This window comes from Vipera ursinii (assembly GCF_947247035.1).
Source record: "Vipera ursinii genome assembly, chromosome: 11".
NCBI lineage: Eukaryota > Metazoa > Chordata > Lepidosauria > Squamata > Viperidae > Vipera > Vipera ursinii.
In genome coordinates, this window is record NC_139524.1 from 18,878,220 (window position 1) to 18,893,383 (window position 15,164).

Here is a 15,164-nt window from a genome sequence, read left to right on the forward strand (position 1 = left end):
GCTCCCGAAGGGTGGAGGAAAAATGTGAAAAGCTGCAAATCACTCCTCTGTGGAGAAGGTCACGCCTCAGTCCACACACACAACAATGTCCACGTGAATCTGTTGCCCTCTCTCCACCAACCACCCTTTTTTGTTGTTGTTGTTGTTCACACCAGAAAAATGAGAGAAAAAGAAAAAAAACAGCTCCCCAAAGTTTTACCTCTTTGCAGGATCTAAAACTTTGGGGCCCGGAAGAAGCCCGCCCAAAGGAAGCAGAGCGTTCACACACACCGAGGCGTCCTCTTCGCAAACCCACCGAAGGGCTCTCCGCAACCCGATTGAGATCCGCCAGCCAAGCGTAAAATCCCTCGGGGGGGCGCCCAGAAGAGATCTCTTTTGTCGTCGGCGCTCGCTCTCTTTCTCCCTCGTCGATTTCCAGCGGCTCACAGCGCTCAAAACAGATCACCGACAGGGTCGATTTCAATCAAAAATAGAAATCAAGAAGAAGAACGCGAATCGCTGCCGGGGAAAGTGGATTTCCGTGCACGCGCTTGACTTCGCTGCAAAGCTCGGGGAAAGCCGACGGCGTGAGGAAGAGGCGGCTGGTGGAAGGCCGGGAGAGGAAGAAAGAATACCCATCCACTTTTGTTTGCAGGAGTGTCAGGGAGACAAAAACCGGGGGGGGGGACGGCGGAGCCCCCTTTTTGGACAGGCGCGCGGGGCCGACGGGCAGGCAGTCCAACCGGTTCCACGGCAGGCGCTTCAGGGAGGGACGAGCGGCAGCCCCGGGGACGAGGGACAGGGCGCTGGCAGAGTTCCCTCTTCTCCTGGCGCCGGGCGGCCGAGGCAGCTACGCCACCCGGGACCCCTCGCGCGCAGCCAAACGGTTCTCCTGCAGGGGATGGGGCTGCGCTGCTCCGGCCACCTGGCCGGGGCGCGACGCCCGTCCGTCTCTCCGGGGAGCTGGCGGGGTGGGGGTCCTCCGTGCGCCCTGCTGGCAGGCAGCCGCCGCCGCCGAGTCTCTCGGGGCGCAGCTGGCTTCGTTGGGTCCCCCCCCGTTCCCCCTCCGAAGGGCAGCCAGACCACAAGGCTCGGCTGCCTCGGCGCTCCTGGGCGCAGCTCAGCCGCCGGGCTGTTCCGTGACGCACGGGCGCAGCTGCTGCAGCTGCGAACTTTTGCCAAAGGCGCCGGGCGCAAAGCGCTCCCTGGACCCAGAGGCGGGCGGGCCGGAGTGCGGCCGCCCTCTCTTGGCAGCCGCGGGGGGGAGGGGGGAGCGGGCGCCGCCTTGACGCTCCGGCTCGGTCCTGGCACGGGCAGCCGCCCTGCCCCCTTCAGCCTGCGCGGCCAGCCCTGGGAAGGCCACCAGCCCTGGGTTCTTTCTTTCTTTCTTTCTTTCTTTCTTTCTTTCTTTCTTTCTTTCTTTCTTTCTTTCTTTCTTTCTTTCTTTCTTTCTTTCTTTCTTTCTTTCTTTCTTTCTTTCTTTCTTTCTTTCTTTCTTTCTTTCTTCCTGCGCGGAGAAAGCTTCGCCAGATTAGTCTGATTAAATGGGACATAATCTTATGCAGGAACACAGTGGCTCAGGACGCTGAGCTTGTCGATCAGAAGGTCGGCAGTTTGGCGGGTCGAATCCTGAGTGCCGTGTAACAGAGTGAGCGCCTGTTACTCGTCCCAGCTTCTGCCAACCTAGCAGTTCGAAAGCACATAAAAATGCAAGTAGAAAAATAAGGACCACTACGGTGGGAAGGTAACAGTGTTCTGTGCACCTTTGTCCTTGGACAAGTGCTGGCTCTTCGGCTTTGAAACGGAGATGAGCACCGGCCCCTAGAGTCGGAAACGACTAGCACGTATGTGCGGGGGAACCTTGACCTTTACCTTTTTAATCTTATGCAGAATTGACTTGGGAGGCCGGTGTGTGGTGTGGTTGGTTCACACGGTGTGGTGGGATGGAGGGTTTGTGGTCACTGGGTGTTGGGGGGAGAGAGCACATTTGGGGGGAGGCTCAGCTAATCTCAATGTACGCAGGTTGTACTTTGACAATAAAGGTTTATTTAATTTAATTGCACGCGCACGGGAGGGGGGGTGGGGGGGTCAGTAGGAAAAGCGCCGAGCCTGTTGCGTAAGGCCAGGATTGTGGCTGAACTGCGAGTGTTCGAAACGGCGTGGAGCGCTCAGGGCAGGTTTGCTTGCAGACGTTTGGTGAGCCAACAAGGAGCATCGTCAACGTCTGCAAGCCAACGACCACCTTCCTCCGCTCTCCTCTCTAGCACTGGTGGGATTGCCTCGTTGGGGCACGAAAGGTCTGCAAGCCAACGACCAAGTTCAGAGGACCCCACGGCCCTCCTCCTCCTCCTCCTCCTCCTCCTCCCCCATTTCCTACTAGCACTGATGGCATTGCCTAGTTCAGGGGTCTTCAAACTTGGCCCTTTGATGACTTGTGGACTTCAACTCCCAGAATTCCTCAGCCAGCAAAGCTGAGTTGAAGTCCACAAGTCATCAAAGGGCCAAGTTTGAAGACCCCTGGCCTAGTTGGGTCATGAAACGTCTGCAAGAAGAACAACCGAGCTGCATAAAGCAGGCAATCGAAGCATCTGCATCCGTGCAACCTGGCTGCTTTCAGAGGGCTGGACTTCCACTCCCAGAATTCCTCCGCAAGCAAAGGAAAGCCAGCAAAGCAAAACAAAGCGGGCTGGGGAACTCTGGGAGTGGAAGTCCAGCCCTCTGAAAGCAGCCAGGTTGCACGAACACTGATGAAAAACATGGAAAGCTCGGCTCGCAAACCACATTTCGAGGTGGACAAGCTCTCCCCCCTCCCCACAGTAACCGAGAGGGCGAGGAAGGGGCTTCTGGGAGGGGGAGGCGGAAGCTCTAGTTTAGCCCCGCCTCCTAGTCCGCGCATGCCTGCAAATGCGGCTTGTTAACTGCGAAGCCAGCTGCTGGACGGTCCATTTAAAGAAGTGCGCATGCGCGGTTTGCAACTGGAAGGAGAGAGAAGGCGAAGAGGAAGAGGCGGGGCGGTCCTTCGGAGGGCCTTCCGGAGGCCCCGCCCCTCGAGGTGCCTGCGGGTGACGCAGTTGGCGGAAGGGGCGGGGCGGAGCGCGCTTCCGTTAGCGGCGAGCGCTGGAAGGCGAGTTCCCGGGTTCGAATCCCGCCTGTCGGCGAGCGAGGCTGGCTTGGGTAAGTAGCGGGGCAGCGACCTCCCAGCGGGGTTTTTTCACCAGCCAGCAGGCCTTCTTTCCCTCTCTGGTCGTCGTTCCCGAGCTGGGACAATTAAGCTGATGTTCAAAAAAAGAAGCAGCAGCAGCAGCAGCCTCTGGGCATGTGCAGAGTGCATCGAAGCCGATCTCTGAAATGGGAATTGGGTGGCAGTCTCCTCTTCCCTGCCCTTTGGATCCTCTCTGTTCTTTCTACCCTTGCAAGGAAAGGTTGGACTACAGTTCTCATCCTGGCTGGGGATGATGGGTGTTGTGTCACCAGCCCTCTTGGGAAGTAGATCAAGCATCCCACCAGGATGGCAGGTGGCTTGGCATCAGGCTTGGTGCAAGAGTTGGAGCCTTTTAGCCAGGGTGGCTTAGCATTGCAAGGGGACCACAAACCCTGGTGAGGAAACGTGGCGTGGTGCAAAGTTCCTGCAAGGGTTCCTTGCCCCCCCAAAAGTGGGAGAACTTTAGTTAATGCGGGGGGGGGAGCTTAAGTGCAGGGCATGCATCACTCATTTTGCCCCCCTCCCCGAAAATTGGCTAGTCCTCAATTTACGACCGCCATTATGACCGGAATTTCCATTGCTAAGCAAGGGGGCTGTTAGATGAATCATGCCTGATTTTATGACCTTTTTTGCCATGGCTGTTAAGTGAATCCACCTGGTCAGCCTAGTTTGGGGCTTCTTGCACGGCTGGCTGGGGAATTCTGGGAGTTGAAGTCCACAAATCTTCAAAGTGGCCAAGTCTGGAGACCTCTGCTCTATTGCGGGCATCCATGGCCTTATTTGGGGAGGGGACGATGGGTCTGTGGGCCCCTCCCCATTTGGCCCACCTGCCCAGAGTAAACCTGACCCTCTCTGCCCCTCTTCCTCTCTCCAGGCTGCCCCAGAGGAAGAATGGAGGAGCTGAGCCAGGCTCTGGCCTGCAACTTTGTCGTCTCGCAGGACCTGAACAGCCCCGCGGCTCCACACCCGCGCCTGGCCCAGTACAAGCCCAAGTACAGCTCCCTGGAGCAGGGCGAGAGACGGCGCCGGCTGCTGGAGCTCCAGAAGACGTAAGGGAGCCCCCCCCAGCCCCACCCCCCTGGCCATTAAACCCAGCGGGTCGCTCGTCCGGCCCCACCACCGCGGGAGGCGGGTGGCTTCTCTGCTCCTCTGGAGAGTTCCTCCCTGCTTTGGAAGGGAGGGCACCCTGTTTCTTTTCTACTACTTTTTATTTCTACTTTTTTTTAAAAAAAAGTATTTTTTTTTAAATTGTATTTCTTATGGCTGCCCCTAAAAAGTCTCAGGGTGGCTTACAGTATCCAAATAGCCAATTAAAAACAGTTTCAACAAAAATTTAAAAAGGGTAGCACAGAATGAAAATAAGGATAGAAATAAAAACATGACGTGTGAACTTCCTTCCTTCCTTCCTTCCTTCCTTCCTTCCTTCCTTCCTTCCTTCCTTCCTTCTCACTATCCCCCCTCCATTTTTCTTCCCTCCCTCGTTTCCCCTCCCTTCCTTTCCTTCCTTGCTTCTTTCCTTCTCACTCTCCCCCTTCCTGTTTTTCTTCCATTCCCCTTTTTTCCTTCCTTCCTTCCTTCCTTCCTTCCTTCCTTCCTTCCTTCCTTCCTTCTCACTCTCCTCCCTCCAATTATCTTCCTTCCCCCCCTCCCTTCTTTCTCTTCCCTTCCATCATAACTTCAGGCAGTCTTTAAGCAACACATCCTTAAGCGAGGCGTCCGGTTTTTCTTCCCAAGGGGACTCTCCGTGGATAACTTCTAGACGCTGAGCTCGCCTTGTTTCTGTCCCTTTCAGGTGTTTCTTCCCCTGTAGGGTTAAACTTGATTTTACTTCTTTTTTTTTTTCTTCTTCTGTCAAGTAAGCGGCTGGACTATATAAACCATGCCAGAAGGCTGGCGGAGGATGACTGGACCTACACAGCGGAGGAGGAGAAGGAGGAGGAGGAGGAGAAGGAGGGGGAGAAAGCCAAGGCTGATGGAGGTCATGAAGACATGGAGCTAGACCTTGTGAAGAAGCTGCCGAAACGCTACGCCAACCAGGTAGGCCTACTTCGAGCAGAAAGAGAGGGTGGGTTCTCCTTCTTTTAAAATTATTGTCATTTTACTAGTCAGCGGTTCAGCCCTTTGAATAAGGATCTAGGTTAACAGGTGGTTGCACTAGATAGATACTTTCAATATTTCTCTTGTGGATGGATTTTCATCAAACTCATCAATGCCTCCAAAAACTCAGCTAAACTAGAAAACGTAGGAAATGCGAGTTGGGTTTTTACAGCATCATCCGGTAGCTGAAGGTTGAATAAATAAAAAAAAACTCAGTCTCAAAATATAAAGCTGATAGAGGTATGAAACCGCAGGCAGGCAGGGTGGCCCAATTAAAACAGTTTTTTAAAAATTAACAAATTTGTTTCTAGTTGTTACAGTTTTCCAGGCTGCTCTTCCTTTAAAAGTAACACATGGATTGAATTTTTTAAAAAAAAAACAACTGCAAAAACCAAGAAAAGGGAAACATAGGTAAAATAAACTATCCACTAGAGCAGAGATGGAAAGTCTTGATTTTTTTCATGTAATCGTATTTTCACATCCAGTTTTTTAAATCTTGGTTTGATAAAATAAAATAGTGTTTGTTTGTTTTTTAAAAAAAGGAAAACCATCCATCATTTTCCCTACGCCCTACAGAATACTTTCAGCAAATTTGTGTTGCAATTATTCTTCAAACTTTACAATAATGATAAGATCCCCCAGGGAAAGAGAAACATTGGTGTTCAAACGTTTTGTGTGTGTAAATAAATGCACAGTCACGAAAATAAATTATATTCAACTCATGGCGGGGTTATTTTTTTTCACTCTAAATTCCTTTCTGCCCACAGACTTAAAATGATTTTCAGATACTCTAAATCCTAAAAAAAACACCAAGGAATGAATAGCTAGGGTAGCAGGGTTCGAGAATCCTTTTTAAAAAAAATAGTTCATGGAAGAACAAAAGAGCCAAAATTCTTGATATTTTTTTCCCTCTTGTTTTATTTCTGTTGATCAGATGGATAATCAAACCTCTTAACAAAATTATTCCCCCAGGAAAACAGGGACACGGTTCCTCCTCAGCCAGTTTCCACTTATCCCAAAAGAACCTTCTCTTTCAGAAAAAATTCCTAGAGAGGGACTATTCATTTTTTATACACATATACATGTTTTAAATCAAAGTTTTAGAAGTCAGACAAACTAAAGTAGAACGAGAAAGAAAGGGAGAAATAAAAGAAAAAGGTAAAGGTTTAAAACTAGGGATGCGGTGGCTCAGTGGGTTAGGACGCTGAGCTTGTCGATCAGAAGGTCGGCAGTTTGGCGGGTCTAATCCCGAGTGCCACGTAGCAGAGTGAGCACCTGTTACTCGTCCCAGCTTCTGCCAACCTAGCAGTTCGAAAGCACGTAAAAATGCAAGTAGAAAAATAGGGACCACTACGGTGGGAAGGTAGCAGCATTCCGTGTGCCTTTGGCGTCTAGTCATGCCGGCCACATGACCACGGAGACGTCCTCGGACAAGCGCTGGCTCTTCGGCTTTGAAATGGAGATGAGCACCGGCGCCTAGAGTCGGAAACGACTAGCACGCCTGTGCGGGGGAACCTTTACCTTTACCTTAAAGGTTTAAAAAAGGAAAGAAAGGTAGAAAGAAAAATATATAAAAAGAACTGACTTCGGAACAGAACAGCAGTTATACGTACAATTATATTTTAACTGCTCTCCTTTTTATAACCTGTCTTTTGATGACCTGCCATCAAACCATAAATCACATGTTCATTCCCCCCCTTTTTTTACACAAGTCCTTAAGTGACTGATAAATAAAGATTTTACACAAGAAGTCCTTTCCAGTCACTGATAAATGCAGATATTGGCTTTTCTCTGATCAAATGAGTCAGTCTGGCCATTTCCACAGGTCCTGTTACCTTCACTACTGTAGTGTTAATTCTTTTGATGGCTATGTGGATCGGCAAGGCCATCCTTATCACTCTTCTGAAAATTACCATCCCAGGCAGACAAGTCTTCTCATTAAAACCAAGGCCTCTGTGTTGCACCTGCGGCTTCCTTTTATTTTATTTATTTTGTTTTTTTACAGAGACTGCCCAAGGCTGTTTTTTCTTCTTCTGCTTATTCATTTCATCTTCTTAATAACTCACTCGTTAGGCTTTATATTCTGCAAGGTGAAAAACAAGACGAGAAAAAGGCATCTAATAATCACAAACAAAACGGTGGTCACCAAGAAGGAGCTTTTAATCTCCTAGCACAAGCCAGGATGTGGTTTTACTCACATTAGATTCCCTTGGAAAATTAAGCATTGGCAGCTGGTCTAATGGTAGAGAGGTGGAAGCTAGTTTAATCTTTGTAAGAAGAGAGGAGCAGATGGTGGTTGGGGGGGGGTTTCCCCTTAATGGGTCCTGAAGATGAAAGTCCAAGGAGTTTGAGGCAGGTCTACCTAGCTTGAAGTCTCTTCGATATCCAACTTCTGAGTCATCCTAAATTGGCTCAGGATGTTGGCTCAGAAGTTGGGTTGAAGGAATCCTGTAGCCAGGCAGATGTCACGAGAAATGAGAATCTGTGCTAAGATGCGCCATGGGTTCATCTGAAGGGGGGAATCCAAGGCTTTCTCCTTGGAGACATCAGTGGAGAGCTGAAGATCTTGGACATTTACATCAGGCGCTCAGAAACTGGCCTACAGCATTTGTGTGTTTTTTTTTTCATTGGGAGGGGGGGTGAGATGGTTCCCCTTCTCATTCTGGATCTTTTCTAGGTTTCTCAGGACGGTTGACATACCTGTTCCCTCTCCCCTTCTCTGCAGCTGATGCTCTCTGAGTGGCTGATTGATGTCCCCCCAGATCTGGATCAGGAGTGGCTCTTTGTGGTGTGTCCTACGGGGAAGAGAGCTCTCGTGGTGGCCTCCAGGGTAAGAAAGCAGGGGGAGAGCCAACAGGGCGTCGTGGCTGAGGGTTGGACGGTCAATGGGAAACTCAGATGCGAGTTCTGACTGGGCCATGGAGAGTGGTGGGCGACTTTGGGCTGGTCCCTCCCAGCCTTAACCTGCTTCTTCAGGTTGTTAGGGGAAGAAGGTGAGAGCGGTGGATACGTCATCTTGTGCTTCTATATGACGAAGCAGGAAGTCCTTTCCCCCCTCCCTCCCTCCTCCTCCTCTTCTTCTTTTTCTTTTTCTCCTCCTTCTCCTCATCTTTTCTTTTTTTTTCTTTTTCTTCTCCTTCTTCTCCTCCTCCTCCCTTCCGTCCGCCAAGCCAAGCCCCAAGTAAAATGGCTCCTTTGCCCTGAAAACTATGTTCTCATTTTCTCCCCCCCCCCTTGCTTTGCCCCCCTTTAGGGCACCACAGCAGTGTACACCAAAAGTGGGTTTTGTGTCAATCGCTTCCCTTCTCTGTTGCCTGGTGGGAACCGGCTTAATTCGGCAACCGGGAAAGGTAAGTTTCCGACTTTTTCTCCTCACGGCCGCCATTGTTGTTCTTGGCAGGGACAAAATCAAAACAAATTGTGCACAATGTTCCGCCTTCTGATTTATAACATCGTCAGAAGGGAACACAAAGACTAATCTCGGTTGGGGTCCCTTACAGAATACACCATCCTGGACTGCATCTACAGTGAGGTCCAGCAGACATACTACGTCCTTGACGTGATGTGTTGGCGGGGACACCCTGTCTACGATTGCCAGGTAACTGTGGCTGAGCTCACACAACCAGGTCAACTTGCGATGCCTCGGAGATGCCTCCTAACCTTGGTTAGTGTTAGGTTTAACTTGGTAAGGATTCTGAGGATTCTCAGTCCGAGTCATGATTGTCCCAAGGTGCTTTTTTTTTCAGGAGGCATCTGTGTTTCTTTGAAGACATTTTGCTTCTCATCCAAGAAGCTTCTTCGGTTCTGACTGGCTGGTGGGGGAATGGAAGGATTTACACTCCTTGCAGACAGCTGGTTGTTTGCTTTATTTTAGAGAGTTGTTGAGGCCACTTGGAGGTTTACCTGTGTCCTCAGGGTCACCTAAGTTGTGCAAATGGGTGTGGAGCCTTCTTGGAGCTGCTGAAAGGACTGTGTTGTAGACTGGAGATGGATGATGTTGTATCCCTCCCCCTCCGTTGAGGGAGGGCTGTTCAGTTTTGACCTAGATGGCCTCTTGGACCCCTTTTTCAAACCAGCGGCCCTCTCTGTCCAGTATGTGGACTTCTGTGTCTTCAAAAAAGTGGCCTTTGCCTTTTCAAACGCAGATACGGCTGAATCTTGCATTTTGTGACTTAGGGTGCTGGCTGCGCCTACGATCCAGTCGCTTGGGTGAACCCCAGAATTCAAGATGAAATCTACTGTACTGGAGTGTCTGGATAACCTGGGGGGATGCAGGGAGAAACTATTTCTCACCTCTTGGTCCCTTTTCCCCCCTTCTCCAGACCGATTTCAGATTCTACTGGCTGCATTCCAAAATGGAGGAAGAGATGGTCTTGTCAGAGAAAAGCCGACTTAATCCAGTGAGTCCTTTTTATTCTTATTTTGAGCAAAATGGGCAGGCTGGTTCGACTGCAAGGGGACCCTCGAGCGCCATTAGAAGCTTGTCAGTTTAGGATCATGTGCACATGAATCAGGCGTTATGCAGTGGAGCATTTGCACAATTAGTCCTCCACTTACCACCGTTCATTTAGTGACAACAGCTTTGGGGGGGGGGAATGAGTTGTCGTAAGTCAGGGGTCTTCAAACTAGGCAACTTTTAAGACTTGTGGACTTCCAACTCCCAGAATTCCACAAGTCTTAAAGTTGCCAAGTTTGAAGACCCCTGTCGTAAGTCGAGGACTGCCTGTATTGTATTGACCCGCCCACATGGAACGCAGTGACGTCAATTTCAGCGGAAATTTATCTCACTTGGTCCTCTTCCAAAGCTGGACGTTTTCTCCCAGGAGAAAAATGTCACCTTTTGAATAATTAAAGTCGGCCTTGTTTTTTATTGAAGAAGCAGGCTGTGATGGGAAGAGACCTCCCTGTGGGTTTGAACAAAAAGAAATGGAAATTAACCAACTTATTTTCCAAAAAAGTTTCTTCCTGGTGGCCTATTCTGTTCTCTTATCAGGACAAGGAAACTGGCACAATCTAACAATTGTCCATAAATAAGGGGGAGACTTTTACAAAGCTGCACTTCCAATTTTATTCCGTTTTGCTTTTATTTTGTTATACTGACTGAAGGAGAGCCACATTTTTTGTTTTAAAAAAATTATTTGGCTTGGCTCGGTTTATATAGCGCTGGCAGGGGAATTCTGGGAATTGAAGTCCACCCGTCTTCCAAGTTGCGTTGGTTGAGAAACACTGGCCTACCCCATACTTGCTGGGTTGTTTTCAGGTACACTGCCTCTAAACCTGGAGGCTCCGTTTCCCAGTCATCCATCAACTAAAGCAGCAGGTTTATTTATGCATATAGGCTGACTTCTTTGACCTCTTTTCCAGTATAGATTTGTGGGCCTCAAGAGCTATTCCTGCAATGCAGCCAGCCTGTGTGAGGTTCTGGCCATGAAGTTCCCCTTTGAGGTGAGTTTTGCCCTTTCAGACATGCTTGTTAACACGGGTGCATCCCAGTGGATGCCTTTCATAAATTGCTTTCATTCCAGGCTGGGTCTGCAAAGGAGGGGGCCTTCTCCTGGGTTCCCCAACGATGAGGTCCCCAGGGTAGCACCTTCCAGATACAGACCGCACTCAAACAATCCCCTCACTCGCTGCCTGGGTGCGGAGTACTTGCCTCCAGAAGTTGTGGATGCTCCAACACTGGAGGTTTTTAAAAAGAGTTTGGACAGCTGTTTGTCCGGAATAGTAGAGGGTCTCCTGGTTCAGCAGGGGGTTGGGCTAGAAGACCTCCAAGGTCCCTTCCAATATGTATTCTCCTTAAGCAAAGCCGCCCTCTGGCCCAAGATGGGATTCTCAAAGCGTGGAGCTCCCCCTGCTGGGCTTTCAGTGGAAACACAGCTCCCCTGGTGGAGAAAGCTGGACACCCGCTAAAACTGCTAGACGCCCCCTTTGGAGGTGAATAGTGGTCACATGACCCTGGGACACTGCAACTGCCCTAAATACGGGTGGCCAAATGCTCAAATTTTGACTGCACGTTTGTAGGGATACTGCGACAGACATAAATGCGAGGATCGGTCCTAAATCCCTTTTTTTCTCCCAATCGTGTTCTTGCTCCGAATGCACCTAAGTTGAGAACTACCTGCATTGTAATCAGAATGCTAGATGCAGGAAGGGAGGAGCTTCAGTCACACTGCCGCAGCCGCCATCTTGACTTTTTTGCCCCCAGCCCTCTCCTCAGCCGGACCCAGTTTTCCCCCTTCCTCTTTCTCCTGCAGGTAGACGGGCTCCTTTTCTATCACAAACAGGCCCACTACAATCCCGGCAGCACGCCGCTGGTGGGCTGGCTGCGCCCTTACATGGTCTCCGACATCCTGGGCATTGCGGTGCCCAGCTGCCCACTCACCTCCAAGCCGGGCTACGCGGGGCAGCAGCTGCAGCAAATCATCGAGCACAAGAGGAGTAAAAACCAGCAGCCAGGAGCTGCTGACGATCCCGCCTCGCAAGACGGGCGTTACGAACTGGAGCACTTGTCCACTCCTCAAGTGGAGCCATCGCGGCCCGTCTTGGAAGAGAGCGAGTGCCAGATGGATAACTGATTAGAGGCCAGAAAGTCGGCCGAGAATATCCTCCATAAACCCAGATTGGAACCCCGTTGTCTCCAAACGGGCATGTAACGGGATAGTTTCGTTCCGAGGGTTCCGGCCTCTTTGCCCTGCTTTAGAGGTGCTGTCATTTGCTCAGCTCGTCCGTGGAGAGTCAAGTAACATCCATGCCCACAACCGAGTTTCTCAATGAATTGGAATACCAGCTGCTACAAACCTGGGTTCAAATTCTCCCAGATCACACACACACACACACTCAGCCCTTGGATTGCAGGGCGCTGCTTTCCCACATTCCTCATGGCCCGACGGGTTTTATCAGTTCTGGATTCCAAGTTTGAAAGAGAGGTGTGAAGTTTCAAACAACAACCAACACCCCCCCCCCCACACACACACACATATTGTGCCACTTGGACCGCAGTAAAGTTAATTTCCAGTCCGCCCCAGAGTCAGTGGCGGTAGAGTCAATTTCAGGGCAGGGCATGGTGGAAAAAGTCAAGATGGCGGCCACAGGGTGGTAATTTTTTTAGTGGGCGGAGCTTTGCTCGCACCCTGTGGCCGCCATCTTGACTTTTTTGATCGTATCTCGGGGTCATTGCTGCACAGATTTGACGTTAGGAGCTACACGATGCACTCCTCGCATAAAAGTAAAGACAACCCAGGATAGATAAAAGACACAATTCACATGCTGAAGCCTTTTGGCTTCCCTCTAATTCTGCCACATTTCTGGTGTTGGGAATTGTGGCGTTGCACTCTTGAGATTCACCAAATAAAGAGCTTCTGAAAGAACTTTGGGAAATAATTAATCCTCTTTCTCTACCCGACTCATCCTTCTAATCACCCTCGACTTAGCTGGCTTAGAGAAGGACTGATTCAAAGTCATTAAAATTCACTGTTAGTCCAGTGCCTGAACTATTAGTCCAAGGGGATTCTTTTTACTTCAAATATATGATTCCTGATTTCAACTATTTTCTGATTCTCAGTTTCAGCTTTTTGATTCTTGATTTTAAGAATCTGTCTTATCTTTCTCGATTTCAAATATTTCCCGATTCCCTCAATTTCAAATGTTTTCTGGTCCCTGAGTTCAAGTAGTTCCTGATTCTCCCAGTTTTGCATATTTTCTGATTCCTGATTGTGAATATTTTCTGATTCTTGTTTTCAAATATTTTGATTCCTGATTTCGAATATTTTTGGATTGTTTTCAAATATTTTCGGATTCCTAATTTCATTTCTGGTTTCTGCAGAAATGAGGTTTCCATCTGGCAATAAGGCCTGGTGTAACCATGCTTGTTGGACTGGATTGCAGTTGCCATGTGAACACCACCTAAGCCCTAAATTGTGGCTTATAAACCTCAGTGAGCTCATGACAACATGCTTGGCCCCTAAACGAGAAGGGTACAACTTTGACCACTTTTAAGACTTACGGACTTCAACTCATGGCTGGCTGGGGAATTCTGGGAGTCCACAAGTCTTGAAGTGGCCAAGGTTGGACACCCCTAGCCTAAGCCAGGTTACAGCTGGACTTCACACCGTGGAACATCTTGAATTTTTTGTTAAGAAGGCTCTTTGGGGAGCTGAAAATTCATGCATCAATTTCTTTAAACCTTCTTGAGTTTCTCATGTTAGCACCGAGGGCTTTGGATCTCTGAGAATTCAGGGTCTCTTGAGAGAGAAAGCTAACAGTGTTTTGAGCTTGGGAAATTGGCTTTCCTCTCAGCCCCCAGACAGGAAATGCTCTCCATTCTGGGGAAGAAAAAAAACAGAGCATCATCTTAGCACAGAAAGGGACTCCCCACTTGGATCCTGGCCATTTTTATCCCAAGCCAACTCCCAAGCGTAGCCTTTGGGGGCGAAATCTGCAAATATCTCTTGCTCTGTAATTTCACACCCTTGCCTCGTTCCTGCTCAACACTCAGCAATGGATCTTGACTTGCTGTGGCGGTGATGTCCTTTGCGGGTCTCTTGCAAAGGAAACATTTTGAGAGGACTTAAAAATCAAGACTTGCACTCAGCTCCTTCAGATCCTAAGCAAAACGAGGCCAAATTCTGCAAATTTGGCTGATTGAGGCATTCTGCACCTGGGTGTTTTGTACCCTGCCAGAGAAGGGAAGTTGGTCGCCTGTGTTCCAGTAGGCACCCCTTGCTACTTTTCCTGCCACAAGGACTAGAAGCTTCCCTTTTTCAAATCAAGGAAAACTAAACAGTTGGCCACCTGTGTTCCAGTAGATACCCCTTGCTGCTTTTTCTGCCACAAGGACTAGAAGCTTCCCTTTTTCAAATCAAGGAAAACTAAACAGTTGGCCACCTGTGTTCCAGTAGGCACCCATTGCTGCTTTTCCTGCTGTAAGGACTAGCAGCTTTTCTTTTTCAAATCAAGGAAAACTAAACAGTTGGCCACCTGTCTTCCAGTAGGCACCCCTTGCTACTCTTCCTGCCACAAGGACTAGAAGCTTCCCTTTTTCAAATGAGAGAAATCGAGACCAACTCTCAGTACGCTTTCCTTATTTAATTTTTTTAAATACCAGAATGCCAGCAAGCCTAAACCCGCTGGTTATTCAGCAAAGAAATGAAAAGGGGGAAAAATGTGCATACCAATGGGAAGTTTCGAAGCTGGTGGCTCACAAAAGTCCTGGGTTTGAGCAAAAGAAGCGCCAGGAAGCCAAATGAGAGCTAAAAAGCAGCGAGGTGCAAGCTTTCTCACTATAAATACGGCTGCAGCCTGTCTTCAATTCTCTGAATAGCCCAGGGTGGTTTTTCAAGAGAAATGACATCATGGTTAAGGGGCCCGATGTGTTTTTAGATAAACTCGGAGTCGCTCTCCATCCGCAGACAGTGGGCCTTTTTAAAATCCATCCCGCCCCGCCCCCCCCAGCCCTCTTTTCTCAGAAAGCCACGTTTTCCTTGCCAAGAATGTAGGCAACTGGCAACTCATTGGGTGGCTGGTGCAGCCAGAGAGCAACCTGGCCCAGGATGAGGGGGGGGGTGGAGAGAGAGAGAGAGAATTTGGCACCCCTTTGCAAGCTAGAGAAAGCTGCAAACTTAAAGGTGATCAGGGGCCTGGAGGCTAAAACATGAAGGAATTGGGTATGTCTAGCTTAATGGGGGGGGAGAACAAGGGGTGACAGGATAGCAGTCTTCCAGTATTTGAGGGGCTGCCACAAAAAAGACGGGGCCCACCTCTTCTCCAAAGCATCAGAAGGCAAGAGAAGAAAAATTGATGGAAACTAATCAAGGCGAGCAGCAACCTGGAATTAAGGAGAGACTTCTTAACAGTGAGAACAATTAACCAGTGGAACAGAAGTTGCCTC

The 15,164-nt window shown here is 49.3% G+C and overlaps 1 protein-coding gene across 2 annotated transcripts; it reads left to right on the top strand.

Annotated features, from left to right (window-relative positions):
• The first annotated feature begins 674 nt into the window (after positions 1 to 674).
• SNUPN (snurportin 1) lies at positions 675 to 12,753 on the top strand. Of its 2 annotated transcripts, none has more exons than XM_083371123.1 (9): positions 675 to 793; positions 4,056 to 4,230; positions 5,038 to 5,218; positions 8,004 to 8,108; positions 8,532 to 8,628; positions 8,779 to 8,876; positions 9,601 to 9,678; positions 10,643 to 10,723; positions 11,533 to 12,753. In XM_083371123.1, the coding sequence occupies exons 2-9, from the start codon at positions 4,073 to 4,075 to the stop codon at positions 11,851 to 11,853; spliced, it is 1,119 nt and encodes a 372-aa protein (XP_083227249.1). In that variant the 5' UTR covers positions 675 to 793; positions 4,056 to 4,072; the 3' UTR covers positions 11,854 to 12,753. The 2 variants fall into 2 exon arrangements, with proteins under 2 accessions (XP_083227249.1, XP_083227248.1); XM_083371122.1 differs by lacking the exon at positions 675 to 793 and adding an exon at positions 2,913 to 3,153 and having other exon boundaries at positions 11,533 to 12,752.
• Positions 12,754 to 15,164: the final 2,411 nt, after the last annotated feature.